The 22671-nt window shown below is 36.5% G+C and overlaps 1 protein-coding gene across 14 annotated transcripts in view; it reads left to right on the top strand.

Annotated features, from left to right (window-relative positions):
• The first annotated feature begins 4274 nt into the window (after positions 1-4274).
• Caprin2 (caprin family member 2) overlaps positions 4275-22671 on the top strand; it is a 47705-nt gene continuing 29308 nt past the window's right edge. For 2 of the 14 annotated variants that reach the window (XM_046436184.2, XM_046436193.2), the window contains exons 1-6: positions 4537-5755; positions 9798-9860; positions 15408-15494; positions 17362-17600; positions 18754-18836; positions 21202-21369. In XM_046436184.2, coding sequence (XP_046292140.1) covers positions 5504-5755; positions 9798-9860; positions 15408-15494; positions 17362-17600; positions 18754-18836; positions 21202-21369 — 892 coding nt within the window. In that variant the 5' untranslated portion in view covers positions 4537-5503. Of the gene's footprint in view, positions 4459-4534; positions 5756-5778; positions 7486-9797; positions 9861-15407; positions 15495-17361; positions 17601-18753; positions 18837-21201; positions 21370-22671 lie in introns of those variants that run through there. The other 12 variants (XM_046436187.2, XM_058576426.1, XM_046436186.2 and 9 more) reach the window with 11 other exon arrangements.

Here is a 22671-nt window from a genome sequence, read left to right as displayed (position 1 = left end):
AAAAGAAAGAAAAAAAAAGTTAGTATTACATGCTAGGCAATGTGCTAAGTACTTTTACATTTAATCAACAAAACATCACTGTGAATTATTATCTTATTTTAGAGGTCATAAAACTAAAGTTCTAAGAAATCCAACTTACACTTAGCTTGTGTTTTTTTTTTGTTTTTGTTTTTGTTTTTTGTGCTTTTATCTACTTGTGTCTGAAGGGGAATCTCTTTCCTAGAAAAACAGTTTGCATCAAAAAAAACATTTAAGTGAATTTTATTTAAGTGCAGCTCCATTTTGTCTTGTTCCTCACTATGTTGTACTTATTGTTAGGCATTTTGAAAAAAAAGTGAAGGTTTCTAAAGTCTGCATAGCTTAAAAAATATAAAATGAAAACAACATACTGTTTATTTTCCTTTCTTTTTCACGATCCCCAAATCATTTCACTGTCAACCTACAGGAATAATATGCATTCGCTCAGGCTTCTGCTGAGCTTTAATTATGCTGTAAAGTGGTTTATTTGTTTTGTTTTGTTTTGGTACTGGGGAGTGAACTTAGCCACTGAGCCACATCCTCAGCCCTATTTTGTATTTTATTTAGAAACAGGGTCTCATTGAGTTGCTTAATGTCTCGCTGTTGCTGAGGCTGGCTTTGAACTTGCAGTCCTCCTGCCTCAGCGTCCTGAGCTACTGGGATTACAGGCAAGCGCCACCACAGCCGACTTGCTGTATAGTTTTAAAGAGGCTATTTCCAATAGTCTATAAAGAATATCAACATTATGATGAGTATAAAACAGATGAAGGGGACATTTAGATCAAATAACAAGTAGCTCAACTGCTGATGGAAAGGTAGAGCTTGCTGTCTGAATTTTTACTTGATATTAATTACAAACAAAAATAATCCAAGGTAGGCACTTCAAATTGGGCAGTAGGGAGAGGACACTGGAAAGGGAAGTAGGAAAGCATCACAGAAAATGTAAGGTGGGGGCTGGGGATATGGCTCAAGTAGTAGTACGCTTGCGTGGCATGCGTGAGGCACTGGGTTCGATCCTCAGCACCACATAAAAATAAAATAAAGATATTGTGTCCACCTAAAGCTAAAAAGTAAATATTAAAAAAAAAAGAAAATGTAAGGTAGCCCATGACAGGTACATTATGGAAGCAGCTGCATGAGTCATTTTTCCGCCAAAGGATTTTTATTTCGAAGGGACTTAATGGTGAAGCACTATTAATGCATTAATTCCAGTAATTAAAAAAATAATATAAACCAAACTACTAGGAATGTGTAATTATAATTTTATGAAAAAAGCCCATAAAATATTAATCTTAAAAACTAGGAATTCTCTTTAAAAATTGCCCTAGATGACTGTGGAAACTTTTTTTTTTTCTATTTGAGGTCTGCATTACTTGAGTCTTGTCTTACATGAAAAAAATTTTCCTCAAATATTGAAGAGATAAGATACCCTGTCAATCTGAAAATATGTGAAAGTACCATATTTTAAATAAACTTATGATAATTGTTGCCCAAGAATCTTTATCTTCCTTTGCCTTCTTATTTTTCTTGGTTGCTCCCCTCTCTCTTTGTCTCCCTTTCCTTTTCTTCCTCCCTTCCTCCTTCCCCCAAATCTTACAGAACCACTGAGAAGCTGACTTCTATCACCCATATCAAAATGTCCAAGATAATTTCTCACATCTCCACTTGTAGACTACCAACTTTCACATCCTCTGGTGAATTAGTCTTTTCAGTTTCAACAACATGAAGCTACGTTAATTATAAGTGACTGCAACATACCCTGCAGGGATGGTACCTTTCTCAGACAATGCATACTTAACATTTCATATGTTCAAGGGATGTAAAGTCTGGTTGTTTTTGTCAGAATGAAACCATCCATGATGACTCTTTAGCGTTTTTGTCTATTTTATTGATTTGGTTGTTTTGCCATTTATATCTGTAGCTTGAATTCCCACCCAGTTCCAGGAGGACAAGGGGCCATATTGTCCCCGAGGGTGGCTTCATGGTCCTCCTGCCTCAGCCTCCCAAGCTACTGTGATTACAAGCATGTACTTGTCCCTTCAGGTGCCCCTAGCACGGGCCCATGTGGGGACTTGGGAATAGTGCTGGCGTGCAAGGGGCCTGTTTTGCTTTTGCCTTTGCTTTGGGAATGCTCCTAATGGGAATGGGATGGCAGTGCCCAAGGGCCACTGCTGAGGGAAGTTGAAGGCTTGTTAGAATGAACTCTTAAACCCGCTGAGTGTGAGTGATTTTTGGGTTCGCCTAAAACAACCGAAAATCAACTAGGGTGCTAGCAGCTTGAGAGGGTACCTGGCTAAAAATGTCCAGAAGTGATGGACTTAACCTCTAGGTTCTAGAGCAGTCAAAGGGAACTTAGTTAACATTCTTGTTCAAGAAACTTAACTTAATTAAGTTCATAGAAAATAGGGAATAGGGGAAGAGGAAACAAGTCAAATCATTGACACATAAAAGTTTGGGGGCAGTTCTTTTCAAAACAAGCCAGATTTGCTGGCTTTAAAGATCTCCTCTGGCAGGAAATTGTTTTACTTTTTACTTTTTGGTGGTGAGAGGGATTGAACGCAGGACCTTACATATATAAGGCAGGCCATTCCACCACTGAGCTACATTCCCAGGCCCTGGAAAGCTTTTTTTTCTAAATCATCTTTTTCATTTTTCAGAAGACATGGCTATAGTATTATTGTGTATTCTCCTATAAATGTTATGCTATGCTTACATAGACTATATTGTACTGGACTTGTTTCGTTATTTTTGTTTTTGCATTCTTTCTTGATTCATTTTTGCAATATATGTTTGGAAGTAAATGATTTATTTCATTTAATGGATTATTTGGGATCTATGGTGAGATCTATATGACCCAACGGATAGTTTTGCCTGGTCTGGAAATATAATTTTTAGGTTTTATTATTAGCTCAAGCTACAAACAATCTGTATAAGGCATGTTGTAACTTTGTGGCCACTCCTTGATTCAAACATGTGCCCTCTGCTTGTTTTTCAGTACAGGGAGGAACTCAGGGCCTTAAGTGAGCTAGGCAAAAACTCTACCACTGAGCTATCTCCTCAGTCCTCACACTTTTTCTAATCATGTCCACTCTTTTAGTGTGTGGTCAAGAGAGGCATAGCCTTTCTCCTCTCCTCAGCAGCTTGTTCTTTCTCTGGTTATAAACAGAGTCAAATGAATACTCTCCTATTTGTCTGACCTTCAATGTTGCCACATGAAATTCAGAGATTCAAAATTAAAATGTAACACCAGGAACTGAAAAGAACACAGATAATAAATGGCAAAATACTGTATCAAAAAATGCTAACACAGAAAATTTTTATGTGGAATGTACCAGACTGTTAAACTGGAGCCTTGTTTTCTTGATTACTCTCCTGATTTTACTGTTCTCTAGCTAGGCTAAATTTTTTTTTTTTTAATCAGAGCCTTAGATACAAGACCTAAAACAATTCTATTTGATGAAAACAGTTGGACACGTGTTTGAGCCAAGTTATTTATTTTTTAAAAACGTGTTTAGTTGGTCAGAAACACTTGTCCTTTCCTTCAGAAACTCTGATGTATTTTTAGCCTTTCCTCCTAATTTTATGCATCCTTACCAAAAATAATTTTTTAACCAGCTTTTGAGTGCCAATGAATTAATTCGTTCCACAGCAACAAATAACAGCCCAAATAAACACAATCTTATTATTGAAGGATACAGAGTTGCCTTACTACAGTTTTGTGGCAATGCTGATCTGGAGCATTCTGCTCTTATAGGCCAAGTCCCTGCTTTGGAAATAGTGATTTTCCCCATCCTACTATGAAGGGTGTTACCCAAGTGGCAAAGATGCCTCTGCCATTTCACAACTGCCCACCTGGGCGTTTTGCCCTTTTCGAGGCATTGAAATCACCTGCTCAAGGTCGCGCTGCCAATCAGTACTGAATGCAATCAGCAACGCACGGCAGGGCTGCGCGGTTTACAGCCTGCCGGCGCTCGTCCTGATCCCGGTCACCTGGTGCCCAGCAATTTGCAACCGCTGGAGAATGCGCCCTCTCCCGACCGACCGCCAGCCGCAGCTGGGCTGGGAACTAACGCCCAGCTCCCCCGGCCGGCACCGTAGATACCGGAAGGAGGCGGGGCAGCTCACGGGCGCGCGCGCGGGTGGGGGACGGAGCGGGGCGCGGCTTATAAAAGCTGCGCGCGGCGGAAAGGGCGGGCCTGGGCACGAGCGGCTGAGTCGGCGGAGAGCCCAGCGCCGCAGACGCCGCGGGCCAGGACTGGGAGGGGAGAGGGAGGAGACAGGAGGAGGAGACGCGAGTGCGGGGTGGCGCCGGTCCACCTCCGCAGCTCGCCTGGCTCCCGCGGGCTTTCGAAGGCGGGCCCGGGCTGCGGCAGCGGCGGCCTTGTGGCCTGGGGAGGTGAAGCCGGGCTGCGGCGGCCTCGGTCGGCGCGGCGTGGGGAGGTGACCCTCCTGGCGAGGGTGGGCAGGTCCGGGTGGCAGCGACAAGGTGGAGGGGGGCTCGGCATCGCTGGGCGGGGTCCTCGAGGGCAGCGGCTCGTGCCTTTCTCCCCAGGTCGGCCTCCCCAGCGACCTTGCAGAAGTGGCCCCCAAGGGCTGTGGGCAGGGGGAGGGGTCTGTCCCTTCAGGGTGCTTGTGACCACTGGGTCTAGGTGCCCCTAGCGCGGGCCCATGTGGGGACTTGGGAATAGCGCTGGCGTGCCAGGGGCCTGTTTTGCCCTTGCTTTGGGGATGCTCCTAATGGGAATGGGATGGCAGTGCCCAAGGGCCACTGCTGAGGGAAGTTGAAGGCTTGTTAGAATGAACTCTTAAACCCGCTGAGTGTGAGTGATTTTTGGGTTCGCCTAAAACAACCGAAAATCAACTAGGGTGCTAGCAGCTTGAGAGGGTACCTGGCTAAAAATGTCCAGAAGTGATGGACTTAACCTCTAGGTTCTAGAGCAGTCAAAGGGAACTTAATTACCATTCTTGTTCAAGAAACTGCTGGTTCACTTGGCGAGTGAGTTTTAAGATTTAAATGTCATTCATATAAATGAGATTGGGGGCTGGGGATGAGAGATCAGATAAAGAGGTTTGAGTGGTTGCTTTAGATAAAGGTCCCAACGTGGAAAGCTTATTTGTGTGTGAATGTGAGAAATCATTTGATCACAGAATTATTCAGAATGTGATATGCCCTTAGTGGAGAGAGGAGCTTGGAAGCCATTGCTTATGGGTTCTTCTTCTGACCATGTGGAAAATCGAATTTCTGGAAATATCCCCTATATTGTAGATTTTGCCTAGGCCAGTGCTTGTCACTAATTACTTTAAAAATAATGGGATGGACGTCCAGTATCTGAAGCACCATTAGGTTCTGAATTCACTTCCGTGGAAGAGAATTTTAAGAAAGTGGGTCTAGACTTCCCTAGGGAAGTTAAAGCCTGGTTTATCCCTCTAGTTTACTTTTATTCTTAACTTCCCCCTCCCCCCTCCTTCAGCTTCATCTGTTTCAATGGTGCAACTCTCTCCATCCCCTTTTGGTTACCAGTCACCTTCAGGCCATTCAGAGGAGGGAAGAGAGGGGAATATGAAGTCAGCCAAGCCCCAAGTGAACCACAATCAGCACGGGGAAAGCCAGCGGGCCCTCAGCCCCCTGCAGTCTACTCTCAGTTCTGCTGCATCTCCTTCCCAGGCGTATGAGACCTATATTGATAATGGACTCATATGCCTTAAACACAAAATTAGAAACATCGAGAAAAAGAAGGTAACTTTTTTTTCCCCTCCCAGCCCTCTGTATGCATGATCTTAAACAAGGGTTAAAGAATTGACATTTTCTTTATGTCAAGAATCACAGATCTTCCTTCCTGAAGATTTAACCTTGGGATTTAGTCTGAGAACAATTTAAATAAGCAGGCTAAATATTGGATGTATTAAACCTTCTGTTTCTTTTTTCAACACAGCTGAATAACAGTATTCTTCATAGTAAAACTATTATGCATACTGCTCTTGAAATTCTTGAAGAGCTAGTTATTTTGGGGCAGATAATTTTTTTGAGTTACAGAATTAATGTTTCTTTTCAAGGATGAGTAAAAGCCTGCTTTTTTAGCTTGTTTTCCTTGTGACTTTCTGCAGCAGTTGATATTGCAGTATTGCTGCTGCAGTCATTGGAAGCTTTAACCATGGTAGAGCCAAAAAATATTTCAGCACTAATTTTTGTGTTTGCTTGGTGTTGGTTTAAGATTGGTAGGGGAAAGTATTGTGGACAGCCTTGTAAAAAGGTCCAGGGGTTATTATCAGCTTAAAGTTATAGTAAATGCTGATGTATCCAAATCATTTTCCATTTCCTGAGTCATGTAGCCTATGAAACAGTACTGAACGTTTCTTTGTTGTGTCATGATTCTCTTCTGATTTAGACGGTAAGGCTGAGTGGGTAACTATCTGGACCTACGTGTTTGTACATACTTTTATGTCAAGATCTAGTTAAACCTTAGGAAGCCTGCTTTGCTTTTTTTTTTTTTTTAGTTCGTTTTGTGGTACTGGGGATTGAACCCAGGGCCTCAGACATGCTAGGCAAGTGCTCTATCACTGAGCCATACCCCTAATCCTGGGAAGTTTCTTTCAATGCCCAGTTTTAACCAGATTTTAAAAATGTGGTTGACTTTATCTCCCCTCAACCTGTCTTTTCTTTTCACTCTTTCTTTCAGCTAGGAAGGTAGTAAAGAAGGGCCAGTTGCTAGTATCTTCACCATTTTTCTTTTGAATATATGCATTTGATCACAAGTGTGATAAGGTGAATTTGCCTGGGTCAGCACAAATTCCCTACCACTATGAGAACTAGTCAAAGTGGGACTATTAATGGAGATTCATTAATGGCTTTCCTCAGATAGAGAAACTACATATATGTAAACCTATATTCTCTAGCTTAACTACTATTCCTCTTTAATTTTGAATACCTGGAAGTACCAGTGCTTTCATTTCAAGCTTCTGGGAAAGCATTTTTAGACTCTAAAGCAATATAGGAGGAACCTGAGAAATGCTTGACAAATATACTGGGTTTATGTTATCATTATGGCACTGAAAATGCAATTTATTTTTCATGTATTTCTTTAAATAAAATATCAAGTTTAATATGAAAAATAATAAGTTGTGGCTACTATAACATTAGAAAGGAATTCTTTTACATTTGTGCTTCCTTTAGGAAACTGTCATATAATTCAGCAGGTAATTGAACTAATAAGTTTAATTATGAGGTTAGAGCAGAACTTGAAACCTTGACACCATTGATATTGATTTGTGCCAGATAATTTTTTTGTTGTGAGGGGCTATCCTGAGCATTATGGGTTGTTTAGTGACATTATTGGCCTCTAACAAAAGATGCTGGTCCACCTCACTCTTAACTCCCCAAGTTGTGATAACCCAAACTGTCTCCAGACATTGCCAGATGTCTCTGGAGGACAAAATTGCCCAAATGAACACCACATATGATTGACTAAGGTAAGTCTCTGTGCACTAAGTAGTCTAATTATAAATAGAAGTTTTAAGAGGAAAATGCTTTGAGTTGGTGCAGTGGCATGTGCCCTTAGTCCCAACAACTTGGGAAGCTGAAGCAGGAGAATTGTTTGAGGCCCTCCTGGGCAATATAGCAAGACCCCTGTCTTAAAAAGCTAGAGAGAAAGGGCTGGAGTTGTGGCTCAGTGCCTAGCATGTGTCAGGCAGTAGGTTTGGTTCTCAGCACTGCTTGTAAATAAATAAAATAAAGATCCATTGATAATTAAAAAAATTTTAAAAAAGCAAGAGAAAAGTATTGTACCTTTTTATTATAATTTTAGAATAATGTTGTTCTTTTTGAAAATATTAAATTCCTTCATTTAAAGGTCCTGGAAAATGAATTATTTATAACTAGCATACAGGCTCTAATAATAAATCTTAATTGCTAGATATGTAGACTGGTTAATAGGAGTGAACTTGGGCTAGCATGGAGTGGGCTACATGTGTTTTGCTAATCTGTCACATTTCTTCTCATATGAAAGCTTTGCCCATTACCTCCAATACTTTCATATTCTAATAATCTAGCACTGTAGCATCCTTTTAAATCCCCCTTTTTCAGCCTGGTGTGGTGGGTAATCCCGGTGGCTCAGGAGATTGAGGCAGGAAGATTGCAAGTTCAAAGTCAGTCTCAGGAATGGCAAGGCCCTAAGCAACTCAGTGAGACCTTGTCTTCTCTAAATAAAATACAAAATAGGGCTGGGGATGTGGCTCTTGGTTAAGTGCCCCTGGAAGTACTGGAAAAAAGAAAAAATCACCCTCCCCTTTTTTTTTTGCAATTCATTATGCTTCATACATCAAAAACATCTGACGTGTTTATAGATGCTCCCTTTGTGCCCAATTTTGGGAAACTTCTGTAGGTTCAGAGCAATTAAGTACTATGAAGACCTTACATTCTTTTATTTCTCTACATTTTGTATTGGTGTATATAGTTGTACATGAAGTAGGATTCGTTGTTACATGTTCATATAGGCACACAGTGTAACAATATAATTTGGCCAATATCATTCCTCAGTATTTCTCCTTTCTTTTCTAAGACCTTTCATTCTTTTTTTATTTTCTTGTACTGCAGATTGAATCCAGGGATGCTTAACCGCTAAGCTACATCCCCAGCCTGTTTTATTACTTTTTTAAAATTTGAGATAGGGTCTCACTAAATTGCTTAGGGCCTCACTAGGTTGCTGAGGCTGGCTTTGAACTTGTGATACTCCTACCTCAGACTCTAGAGTTGCTAAGATTACAGGCATGTGCCACCGTGCCTGGCAGACTTTATATTCTTAATGGATCTACAGTGGTCCTTCCCCCAAACTGGCCTTATCTGTTTGAAATTTTGTTACTCTTACACTGGGGCACTAAATCACCACAGATTCCATCAGTCACACAGCCAAAAATTTACTTTTGTGGAGCTCCTTCTTCAGAGATATTCATACACGTAGGGAACTCAACCACCTAACCCACTTCTTCCATTTGTAAAATGAGATACTACTACCTAACTCAGAGTTGTGAGAACTAAATGAATTTGAAGCAGCTGTCACACTGTCCTGTCACCACTCAGCACTGTTCCACTGCTCTAATTCCTGGGGTGCATAGTTATTACATGTAAGAATGTTTCACCTCAAGAGAGGCACTTTTCTATTGCAACGGTAGAAATAATTAAAATACCAGCATCAGAATATCCCATTTTCGGGGCTGGGGATGTGGCTCAAGCAGTAGCGCGCTCGCCTGGCATGCGTGCGGCCTGGGTTCGATCCTTAGCACCACATACAAACAAAGATGTTGTGTCTGCCGAAAACTAAAAAATAAATATTAAAAAATTCTGTCTCTCTCTCTAAAAAAAAAAAAAAAAAGAATATCCCATTTTCAATGGCTTATACCTATGGTATTTAAGTTGTACTTGGAGCTGAGGCTGTTCCATCTATGAGATATTGACCTAAAGTCAGCCAACATCAGGGTTTTGCTGCAGCAGTTGGACACAACAACACAAAAAAGTAGTGGGAAATCTCAGGGCTCAACTCTATGGAACAAAGGGTCTGGCTACACTGAAGCAGTGCAGAGACCAGAGTAATGTTATTCTATGTGCCCGCCCTCTCACGACTGGAACTCATTTAATTGCTCTCTGCCTATGGTAAAATGGAATTCTTGAGTATTGATTGCTTACTTCAAGAAACCTTTTGTTTTCAAAGGGAACAAAGTCTGATATTTATTTGCTTCAGGTTTTTTAAAAAATCATATTATAGTAGATACAAATTTCTCTTTTGCAGCTCAAACTGGAAGATTATAAAGATCGTCTGAAAAATGGAGAGCAACTTAATCCAGACCAGTTGGTAAGTGGCTTATGATTCTTTGTCAAACATACTGGTTTCTTAATAAAATTCTAGGTGGATTTAGTGAGACCAGAGGCTTAATAGATCAAAAGGAATTAGATGCATATTAGGTTAACAACAAATAATTGTGTATTTCAAAATAGCTAGTAGAGAGGATTTTGAATGTTCTCATCATAAGGAAATGATAAATATTCAAGGTGAAGGACATGCCAGTTACCCTGATATGATCATTACACATTGTATATATGTATTGAAATATCATACTCTATCCCACAAACATGTACAGTTACTATGTCAATTAAAGATAAAAAACAAGCCCTGAGTTTAGTTTTTAAAATTTGTAATATTTCATACAATGCAGAAACCAGGAAATATTTAAAAAGTTGTAGTTTTTCTTTCACCTCATCTTTTCACTGTTCAGTTCTCATGTTACGGTATACTCATTGTTATGTTCTTTCAGAATTTCTTTAAATTTATATAAATTTATAAAAAAGATTTATTTTTGCCTCCTATTTTTTAATAGACTTTAGTTTTGAACAATTTTAGGTTTATAGGGAAATTGAGCAGAAAATACAAGTTTCCATGTACCCCCTTGCCTACCCCCAGCCTCTTCCATTATAATGTCTCTCATCAAAGAGATGCATTTGTTACATTTGATAAATCTACATTGTCACATTATCATCAAAGTTCATTAGGGTTGATTTTTGGTGTTGCATATTCTTTTTCTTTGTTTGTTTTATTCTTTTTTTTGATTGGTGCTGGGGATGGAACCCAGTTTGCATGATAGGCCAGTGCTCTATCATTGAGGCATACCCCCAACCCCTTTGGTGTATTCTATGTATTTTGATAAATGCATCTACCGTTAGTGTCATTTAGAATAGTTTCACTGTCCTAAATCGTCTCTGTACTACACTTATTCATTCACTTAATTTTTTTTTTCATTGATTTTATGTGGCAGTAGTATCTCCATAATACACAGTCTTTAAAGTTTGGTTGAGCTCCTCTGTGAAACTATTTGAACTTTTTTTTTGAGGTGGGAATGGGAGCTCTTTGAAAATACTATTTTTTTTTCCTTTGAAAATTGATTTTGTTTAGATTTTTTCTTTTGGAAGCAACTTTCAAAACCTTTTTCTTGAAAATCACTTATTTACTTTTTAAAATTTATTTGCATAGATTGGAATGAAGTTGTCCCTTTAATAAAATTTCACTGCCTGCTTCTTTGGTTACTTTCTATTTATTTTTAATTTTTTGTATTTCTATTTCCTCAGTTTCTTCTTCTTTTTCTTTCTTTTTTTTTTAATCTTGAAAATTTTATTTTAACCTTTAAATATTTCTGCCAAGTAGGGCTTTCTTTCTTTTTTTTTTCCCACTGTGCAATCCACTTCAGTGCTAGCAGCCTACACAGGCAGACCTCAGTTTATTCTTAATGAAGCTAGCTCATGATAGGTGTGTGTTTGTATGTACACATGTATGTTTGCAGAAAAAGTGTGTATATATGTATCTATACGTACCACACACACACACACATACACACTATACTTTTTTTTTCCTTAAGAATTAGTTTTTGAATTTTTGTTTTAAATTTCACTTTTTGCCTTTTCTTTTCTCTTTTGATTTGTTTGCTACTTTTTCTAACATAAAAATTTTATTTGTAAAAATTCCTTGAGTGTGATTTTTCCATCAAGCACTGCTTTAGTGGTGTTAGGTATTGATATTGTATTTTTAATTGTGAGAAATTTGATAATTTTAGTTTGATTTTCTTCTTTAACCCAACAGACATTGGTAATATTGTAAATAAAGTTTTATTTTGTCTGTATGGCTCTTTTATCCACTTTGAAGTGGCAACTTTTCTTTTTTTTTTTTTTTTTGTCTGTATTGGGCACTCTACCACTGACCTACATCATCACCACCCCACACAACCACTAACAGCCCTATTTTATTTTGAGATAGGGTATTTAAGTTACTGAGGCTGGCCTGAACTTGTGATGCTCCTGCCTCAGCTATACAAATCACTGGGATTGCAGGTATGTGCCATGATGCCTGGCAAAGATAATGTCTTAATTGAGTTGATTTTAGAGTCCCATTTAAAACTACATGTTTTAGTTCAGATATAGATTTGAAATGGAGAACCAAGTTACAAGTGAGTTCTTTGGTTCTACAGAAGTTTTTGCCATTGAAGAATTAGGATTTGGTTTCTCTTACCGCTAAACTCTGATCCTGTGTTGTAATTAATGCACCTACTGATAAGCACATTAAATAATGTGCAATCTTCTGGACACAGTGGTCCATGCCTGTAGTCCCAGTGATTTGGGAGGCAGAGGTGGGAGGATTGCAAGTTTGAGTTCAGCCTGCCTATCTTAGTAAGACTCTGTCTCAAAATAAGGGGAAAAAAAGGGCTAAGGGTATATCTATATCAGTGGTTAAGTATCCCTGCATTCAATTCCCAGTACCACACAAAAAGGAAAAAAATAATATAGAATCTTCTTTCCTTCATCATTCCTCTTTTATTTGCCTAATCAAGGTAGGCCACTTGAACTGTCCATTATTTTTCTAACTATTAGCCTTTTCTTGGGACTTTAGTCCTATTGTCTCTTGTGTCCTTGTTGTGAAACAGAAATCTCAGTACAAAATTGATCTCTTTTTTTATACCTCATCCTCGCAAAACAAAAACCTTCCCCTGGTATTTCCAAGCTCATTAAATGGTTTTGCCAGCTATCCAACTGGGAAAGCCTGAAACCAATTTTGGCCCTAACCTCTGATTTTAATGTGCTTATGAGATATCATGGGGTATGTATGTATTTAAAAGTATATGACCTGGAGCATAAAGTTTAGTCTAGAGATTTATCACCTATATGGCTGCTAATAGAACCATAAGAGAAGATGAGACTATCTTGGGCAGGATTATAGAAAGCAGAATAGATACTGAGAACAGAGTCCTGAGGATCTGACATTTCATGTTTGGATAATAGCTTAAGATACAGTGAACTTATTAGGGCTCATGCATCATTTTGTGTGTTTTATAAGTACTAAGTCATTTAAATTCTACAGCATCTATGTGCAGTAGGTCTTATGCCTATCTTACAGGTACTCCAAACTGAAGTGAGAGAAGTTAATGGAAATATTGTTGGCAAATAAGCAGCTGGTAAATGGGAAAAAATAGAAGTTTATTATATGAGAAGCAAGGTGTTTATAAAGCAGGAGAGTGCCTTTTTGTTGAAGGCTGCTGAGAAATCAATCAAATGAGAATCATAAAAGACCCAAACCAGAGCTTTAAAGAATGGGATTGACATCGCCGACTTCAATTAGAACTGGTCTAGTGGAATGGTAGAAGCAGAATCTAGGCTGATGAGGTCTGAAAAGGAAATAGAGATCATCAGTTTGGAAATTTGTCTGAGACTGGAAAGAAGTAGTTGCCAGAGAGAAACTTTAAATTTTTCTTATTTGGGGATGACTTGAACTTTTTTTTTTTTTTTTTGTGCTGAGGATTGAACTCAGGGACTTGTGCACGTGAGGCAAGCATTCTACCAACTGAGCTATATCCCCAGCCCATGACGTGGACTTTTTAAATGCTGATTTAAAGCATCAACAGAGAGGGAGAAACTCTGTTAGAAAACTCTAAAGAGAGAATCACAGTACGGATTTCTTTGAAAGTAGAATTAAATATGATCCAAGGCACAGGTGGAGAGAATTTCTTCTACTCTGTAAGGAAAGGACTGGTGTACATTGGGTGATGGGAAGTCAGGTGGCTCAAAGCTAATACCATTTGGGAATGGATTTGAAGTATTCCTTTCTAGATTTATGTCCCTCTGAGAATTATATGCTATGGTTTTATTATCTGCCCATTCATGTTTCTATAGATGGGAGGCCACGTTATCTTTTCTATTATGAAACATGGTCCAAACAAAGTGTTGCATCAGAGTTATAATGCATAATAAAGCAAGCAGCAGAACCACCTCTCAACTGGAATAATACATTGTCAGTACTACTGAAGTTCTTACCCAGTATTTTTTCCTTCCTGTAACTGTGATCTTGAAACTCTCTCCCCACTTTTAATTTAATTTTTGTTTATTGCCCTTAAATCTGTGAGAGCTACTTTTTGTACCTTATAATCAGTGGTATCACACTATATATTCTGTAGTTTTCCTTTTTCACTCACTATATTTAGTATTTTTCTATCGATGCAAGTAACTGTATTTTATATTTTTCTCTTCTTAATAGTAATCTGTAAATAGATGTATTTTGAACAGTTCTTTCATCAATCTTATGTATATATGTTATTGAGACATGGGAGAAAGATTTTTTCTAGGGTATATACATATCATTGAGCTGTAAGGTTTGCCCATAGTTAACTTCATGGGTACAAATGTTAAACTGTCTCCCAAAATTATTGTACCAATTTTTACTAATATTGATGGTACAAGGAGTTATTAGTTTTCTATAACTTCATAGGAACTTAGTATTATCAGACTTTTCCCAACAGATTATTGAGGCATAAGATAAGTGTCACAAAATAAACTTATTACAATTGCACAATTCAGAGATTTATACTAAATTTGTGGAGTTACGCAATTATCACTACAGTCCAGTTTTAGAATATTTTACCCCCTGAAGTCCCCTTTTGTGTCCTGATTTGTTTCTGTTTCTATAAGCTTGTCTTTTGTGGACATTTCATATAAAATAAAGTCTTTTGCATTTGGCTTCTTTTACTTAGCCTAATGTTTTTCCATGTAATAGTATGTATAGTATAGTATTCCACTATAAGGCTACACACATTTTGTTTATCTGTTTATCAGTTGCTGGATATTTAGATTGTTTTTATTTTGGGCTATTAAGAGTAATTTTGTTATATAGATTCATACATCTTTTTGTGGACATGTTTTCATTTCTTTTGGGCAATATCTAGGGGTTCAATGCTATACTATTTTAATTACTGATAATTTATTTGTCTTTATCTGGTTTGGCAATTTCTCTAATTTTTGTGTGTGTTTCAATTGGCCCTTCTTTCATATAGATTCAAATTAAATTATCATGAATAAAGTCATTCTTTAAAATAAATTGTGTTCATTTGAGAAATCTTAAACTTGCTCCTTTGATTTCCTATAGGATATTGTTTGTCTATTAATAAATAATTGTTTATATGTATTTTCCACAATATCATAAATGTCTTGAGGTCGCTCATTGATTTCTGTGATGCTTACTGTGCTACTGTACATTTGATTGATGAATGAATATTTATAGGGAAATCCTATAGGCTCAGTGCTCTTAAAACCTGCAGGCCTCTCTAACCTTAAACTTCATAGATAGGGTAGAATTAGGGAGTCTGATTTCTAGTATAAAACTTGAATTTCTAGCATTAAAGTGGAATTTTTACATTTAACTTTATATTGCTTGTTATTTTTCCTTAGGTAAGTATTTTTCAATGTGTATATAGTAAATGGCTAGTTCCTGAAATCTTAAATCTCCTCTGCCGTATTTAAGGAACATTTATTTTTACATATTTGTACTTATATGGTCACAGAATTGATGTTTTCTTATCCTGTGTGGTAGGAAGCAGTAGAGAAATATGAAGAAGTGCTACATAATTTGGAATTTGCCAAGGAGCTTCAGAAAACCTTTTCTGGACTAAGTCAAGATGTGAGTATGTTTTTTTTTTTTTTTCTTTTCCTGAAATCAGTTTAACCACCTTGAAGAAATGTCAGTATCTAATAACAATGTTTGTTTATCATCCTTCTAATTTCTGCTGATATTATATTGGTATTAAAGATTGAGGATAGTTAATACTTTTTTAGATTTCTGGAATCTCAAGGGAACACAAATAGCACCTGAAATATGGGACACCGTAAATGAAGCATTGGTTATTTAATATTTTATTTCATCGTGGAATCACAGAAATCATTGAGAATAATTTTGACAAGTATATTGAAGATAATTTTTGAACATATGCCTATAAATTTACACAATATAGGCTTGTTAGTTGAACATTATTTAATAAAGGAGGAAATAGAGTTGGTACTCCTATTGAGCGCATGAAAATTATTATGGAAAATTTGTGATTCGTATTAAATTAAGTCTGGCCTTGTAATAGTTAAGTTCTCTATGTTGATAATACAAACTTTTCAAACTTTTATTTTTATTATTATTTTTTGTGGTGCTGGGAATTGAACTCAGGGCCTTGTGTGTGTGAGGTAAGCACTCTACCAACTGAGCTATGTCTCCAGCCCCTCAAACTTTTATTTCTGATGTATTTAGTAGTTAATATAAAGTTTTAAGCATTCCTTAATGAAATACTCTTCACTGTTTCAGGATTTTAGCATTAGAAGTTCCTTTAAAGGTCATGTTTCAACAATTGAGGAAATTAAAAAAAAAATTGATTCCATGGGGAGCGTGTCTTATAAATAGTCTCTATGTTTTTGATATTTTTCATTTTTAAAAATTTCTTTACTGTTCCTTTGGCATCGGGGAGGGCGGGGGAAGAAAGAAAAAGAAAAAGCCTTTGTCATTGTGAGATGAGCTCTGTCCTTGTCAGAGGGATTCATTATTCTAAGTCATGGTTCAGAAAATAAGTTGTCATTCACTACTATCGATTTGGAGTGGTTTATTTCGTATAAATTCTTTCTTTCCAAATTGGTCTTCAATTGGAAGATAAGGAAAATGTAACCTGACTTTTGAGTTTCCAATAAGAAGAAATACGCTGTCATTGGTTTTTCATATGACTGCACACTGTCACTTGAAGTCAGGTGTGAAATTTTCTGTTTATGCTGTCATGTTGCTGCTCAATAAATTTCAGATTTGGAGCTTTCAGATTTTGGATTTTTGAAAACCCCAAATTAAAGTATTTTTCTTAAAATATTTGGCCTTAAAAGGCTTGATATACATAATAATAAAAGGTAAAATCTGGGGCTGGGGTTGTGGCTCAGGGGTAGAATGCTTGCCTAGTATGTGTGAGGCACTGGGTTCTTAGCACTGAATATAAATAAATGAATAAAATAAAGGTACACTAACATCTAAAAAAATTTATATATATATAAAAAGTAAAATCTTGAAATAAGTATGGCTATCAGTGATTAGTATTTTAGTTTGTATCATGGTATTTTTAAAGACACCAGGTATATCCTGGAGTTGGAAGTCAGATATTTGGATTCCCTTGTCTCTGGTTACCTGAGACAAACCAGTGAGTTCTTTTTTGGTATGGGTATTGAACCCAGGGGTCTTAATCACTAAGCCACAGCTACGTCCTCAGCTCTTCTTATTTGTTTTGAGATAGGGTCTTACTAAGTTGCTTAGGGCCTTGCTGAGGCTGGCCTTGAACCTCAGCATCCCGAGTTGCTGGGTTTATAGGTGTGGGCCAGCACACCTGGCAGTGTGTTCTTTAACTGGAAAAGGAGATGGCTTAAGCAATAAGATTTATTATCTAATCTCAGCTATTTGGAATTATATCTTATAATCTATGAATAGCTAATGTGGGTGGTGGAGAGTTGTCATTCAGCATTTATTTTAACAGCTACTGAAAGCTCAGAAAAAGGCCCAAAGAAGGGAGCACATGCTAAAACTTGAGGCTGAGAAGAAAAAGCTTCGAACTATACTTCAAGTTCAGTATGTATTGCAGAATCTGACACAGGATCATGTACAAAAAGACTTCATAGGGGGCTTGAATGGTGCAGTGTATTTGCCTTCAAAAGAACTTGACTACCTCATTAAATTTTCAAAACTGACCTGCCCTGAAAGAAACGAAAGTCTGAGGTAAGCTAATGAAAAATTTTCCCGAAATAAGAGCCCCATAGCACTTTAGTATATATCAACGAAGAAAACATTAATTTGATCAAACATGGAAAACTTTGGCGTTTGATAGATTGTCCAGAAAAAAAGTTAGTTTGAATGTGTTAATGTGCTTTTTCATTGTAACAATGTTTAAAAAATGTCTGATCAAGTTTTAACCCCATACAATTATTAACCATGATACTAATTATAGACAGTTGAAAACTTTTTGTCTTTATCTTCTTATTCCTGCTGTACTTAAATAGAGGTAATAAAGTTTAACTTTGTCAGTATCATTGAACTTTAAAAATGAGACTTATTTGGCATGTTTTTATCCTGTGAGCAAACACATAGATCTGATAATGTAAGTTTTACAATCAACAAATTTGGGCTAATTTTTTCCTTATAGTTAGCCACTTACTATTTTTGTTTAAAGAGAGTAAATCAGTTAATAAATATATCTCTATGCTTTTGCTTTGTTAAATACATGTTGTCCCAACTTTGTGTTAGTCAGTCATGTTAAAGGAGAGTCAAATTTCATCTGTTACTAGAAATCAGCCTTATATCATGAAGGTGCCCAATAAAACTCTTAATTACCTGTAGATAGCTATTTATCTTTTTATTCCTATGTTGATAATTTACCTCATTATTACTGTTAGATTGCTTATTGCTACCTTCTCACTTTGGTGGGTCCAGGGAATGTAACATACGTAAGTATGTGAAATGTCAGCAAAATGTAATTTGAAAAATCAGCTGCTGTCTTTAAAGTTAAATGCAGCTTTTATTGACTCCAATTCATTTTTCTTTCATCTATGAAACTTGCTTTATAACTAATGATACCTCGTTGGCAGTCTTAAATTCTTTTGGTCTATTCTTTGATAGTCATATTTGGTAAAATATTTTTAGTTGATTTAAGAAAAAATTCTTATTTTTGAAATCTGTAAATGGGAATTTTACCCTTTTAAAATTTCACCCTTTATAAAAATTTCACTTTTCATTTCCAATGAGTAAAATGGACAATATTAACATTTGACTGTCTTGACTGTTAATGGATTATACTGCATGAATTGTACTGCTCCACATATATACATATGTGCTTCTAAAGCCACTTTGTTCTGCTGCTGCTTTTCCTTGTCAGTGTTGAAGACCAGATGGAACAGTCATCCTTGTACTTTTGGGACCTTTTGGAAGGTAGTGAGAAAGCAGTGGTAGGAACGACATGTGAGTTTTCTCTACTCTGGACTTATGCAGTAAATACTAAACTTTATGTCTAGAAGTTTAGTATGATATTGAGGGTCTAAGCTGTGTCAGTCCATCAGAACTTACATGTCTGACAATATTATATTCATTGAGAAAATAATCCCTTTGTTCAGTTCTGTTAAAAGCAGCTGTTATGTAGTCTTACTAAAGTGGAACTAAGGGAAAAGTTTGAAGTGGCAAAGCAATGTGATTTGAGAATAAAAGTTAAGTAATAGTGCTTGCTTCAATACTAGCTTGATTATTTTGGGGTTCAGTTCTCTATTCTGAGTGGAAGTACCTGTTCTATTTAAAAATCTTAAAACCTTGACATTAGTAATGCATGGATTTATCTACCAGATTGGCATAAGAAAATATGAATGGTTTGGTTAGTCTGTTGAAGCACTGTTTTTTATTGATTTGAAAATTATCTGGAGAGGGAGTGATTCCTTTTGGCTTCCTAAATATCTATTGGTCAAATGAACAAGCACAAATGGATACATGTGATGTACATATGTATGTAGTTCCCCCCCGCCCCCCCAAATCAAGGATATTTAACCACTGAGCTACATCCTCAACCCTTTGTATTTTTTATTTTGAGAAATAAAACAACTCACTAAGTTGCTTAGGGCCTCACTAAGTTGCTAAAGCTGGCTTTGAACTTGCAGTCCTCCTTGAACTTGCCTCTGCTTTCCAAGTTGCTGTGGCCACTATACCTGGCAGGACATAGCTTTTTATACTGGCTCAGAATAATGAAAACTTACTGGAAGCTAATAGACATTTTTGTTAATTGCTTAACATTTAAGTTAATTGCTTCCCTTTTTAAAAAAAAATCCAAGTACGTATAATTATTAAGATTTCTAACTCGAAGTTTAAGTCACAATTAAAAATTTATTTCTTGAGTGGGGTGTGGTGTCATGCACCTGTATTCCTGGCTACTCATGAGGCTGAGGTAGGAGGAATGCTTCAGTGTGGGAGTTCAAGGCCAGCCTGGGCAAAAGTGGGTTGCACTTACTGTATGACCAAACATTGATACTTCTAATACCCAAGATGAATGAAAACCTTATGTTCATATGAGTATTTGTGCATAAATGCTTATGCTAGCTTTATTCATAATAATCCCTCAGCCTAGATGTTCATCAGCTGATAAATCAATAAACAAAATATCTAGGGGCTGGGGATGTGGCTCAAGTGGTAGTGTGCTCGCCTGGCATGCGTGCGGCCTGGTTTCGATCCTCAGCACCACATACAAATAAAGATGTTGTGTCCGCTGAAAGCTAAAAAATAAATATTAAAAAAAAAATAAACAAAATATCTATACAGTGGAATCCACTCAGCAATTAAAGGGAATGAACTATTCATATGTGAAATATAGATGAATCTCAAAATAATTATGCTTAGTGAATGAAGCCAGACAATAAATGGGTACACATTATATGAGTTCATTTTTATGAAATTCTAGGAAAGACATAATTAGATAGGCTGTTGGTTGCTGGAGGTTGGGGAAGGGGAGTAATTGCAAAAGGGGCATAAGGAATTTTTTGGGTTTATGAAAATGCTTTATATCATGGTTCTAAAGGGTGGTAACATGACTATATATTTGGTAAAACTGTACTTAAGATAGGTGAATTTTGTTGTTTGTAAGCTATATCTCAAAGCTGATGAAAAAAGAAAAAGACAAAATCTATGTCATAGTTCTTCTATGAAAGGAATAATAGACCCAGATCAAGCATAGGAACTCTGCTTAGTTTGGGAATTATTTTTCTATTGGATATTTAAAATGAAATATTCTTTAGACCTATTTGTAGTGGGCAACTTTATCATATGATTAATGTGATGTGCTACAACATAACAGTAAAATCTTAATTATGGAATTTTATATTTTCATTAAGAGATCGTCCAATTATGGTTTTACATTGCTTATTTTTGAGGAACTGTCTTTTACTTCTCCAAAGCCTTAATGGGGAACACAAAGCAGTTGCTAGTTGCGATATCTTGGCGGGCAAATGGACTTGTCTCTCAGTTCAGGGAATGTGTGCATTTGTGACAGTAGAGTCTGATTAGGATCTCTAATTTTAAGTCATTTTTCATATGGTGGAAATGGAGGCCCAGAGAAACTTTAGTAATTTGCTGAACTTTGAGATTCTAATCTTTAACAATTATATTGATTCAGCATAAAATAGAGATGGGCTGCTTATTACTTTTTATTGGACTAATTCTTTGAGTATCTCTATGTTAACTTTTGTAATGATGTACTGTAACTTGGGTAAAATTAGGATTCCTATTCCTCATAATTTTCAATGAACTATTAGGTTATGTGATAACTAAGTCCTAATTAACTCTTTCTTAGACAAACACATGAAAGATCTACTGTCTAAATTGCTGAACTCAGGTTATTTCGAAAGCATCCCTGTTCCCAAAAATGCTAAGGAAAAAGAAGTATCCTTGGAGGAAGAAATTCTAATACAATCAGAAAAGAAAAATCAATTATTGAAGACTGAATCTATCAGAGAGTCAGGTTTGTTAAAAATCTCTGGAATTGTTTATTGGTTTATATATATATTATATACATATATACACATATTATATATATAATGGTTTATATATAAATATATATACACACACACACACACATATATATATATATATATAATTTTTTTTGTCTAGTTGGACATAATATCTTTATTTATTTATTTATATGTGGTACTGAGGATCAAACCCAGTGCCTCGCATGTGCTAGGTGAGCGCTCTACCGCTGAGCCCCAGCCCCAGCCCCTCTTTATTGGTTTCTTAACACTGCATTTAAAAAAAAAAATTTTTTTTTAAATGATTTGTCTTATTTTAATTCATTTGATTCTTTATGTATAGAATTCTTTTCTCCAGGTAAGCCTGAGTTTAGAAAACATCTCCAGCCTTTGTTGCCATGATTTATAGAGCAAACCTTAAGAGAAACATTAGGTTATATTTTGTTCCAAGAGAATATATTGGTTTAACCTCTCAGTTAAATTACTAGTAGGATAATTCTGCTTAAAATTGTGCCATAAATATAAGTTATAGTAGAATCCAATACTGAGGTAGAATGAAAATTTAAATAATCTAAAATCAAAATACTGATTTAGGAACAAAATTGCCAAAATTAAGAAAGACAATATACTTCTCAAATTATTTTCCTGAGAAAGAAAGATTTTCAAGAAGAAATTTGTTTTTGTTTGTTGAGGTTGAATTTATTAAAGTCTCTTTCAAGGAGGTAGTCCAGGTAGGGTTCTGGTGCCTACCAGTAAGAGTAAAGTTATTTTCAAAGTTTACTTCTCCTTACTTCTAAGACCAGTGTTTCAGTATCTCTCTTTTTTCGCTTCCTTCCTGACCTTAAACTGACTTGGAAGAGGTCTTTAAGGGCTCTTTTTCAAAGCTGAGATGACTAATTTTTATCACATAAGACCTGAACTATAATTCCAATTTAAATAAAGCTGTATTTTGGGTAGGAGGAGACAGTATTATTTTCAATCAGAAATAAATTTTTAGCTGCAACTTGACTTTAACAGAATGCTTTATATAGGAGAGCCACTAGCTTTAGTTAGAAACCACCCGCTGCTGTGTGTGTGTGTGTGTGGTTCGACCCAGGCATTACGTATACTAGGCAAGCATTCTACCACCGAGCTACATTCCCAGCCCCTCCACATGCTTTTGACCAATAAAGCAATAGTTAGAATCATTCGTACAATGAATGTACTTAATTGTACTATTCTTTTTCTGTTGTTCTTCTGAAGTCCTCTGAAATATGTTGCTGGAATGAATTACAGTTATAATAAGTTTAAAAACT

This window comes from Marmota monax, unplaced genomic scaffold (genome assembly GCF_021218885.2).
Source record: "Marmota monax isolate L192 unplaced genomic scaffold, Marmota_monax_Labrador192_F-V1.1 WCK01_AAM20220418_F8-fsc00012, whole genome shotgun sequence".
NCBI lineage: Eukaryota > Metazoa > Chordata > Mammalia > Rodentia > Sciuridae > Marmota > Marmota monax.
The sequence above is the reverse complement of the archived record's forward strand: the minus strand, read 5'-3'. Positions and strand labels throughout refer to the sequence as shown.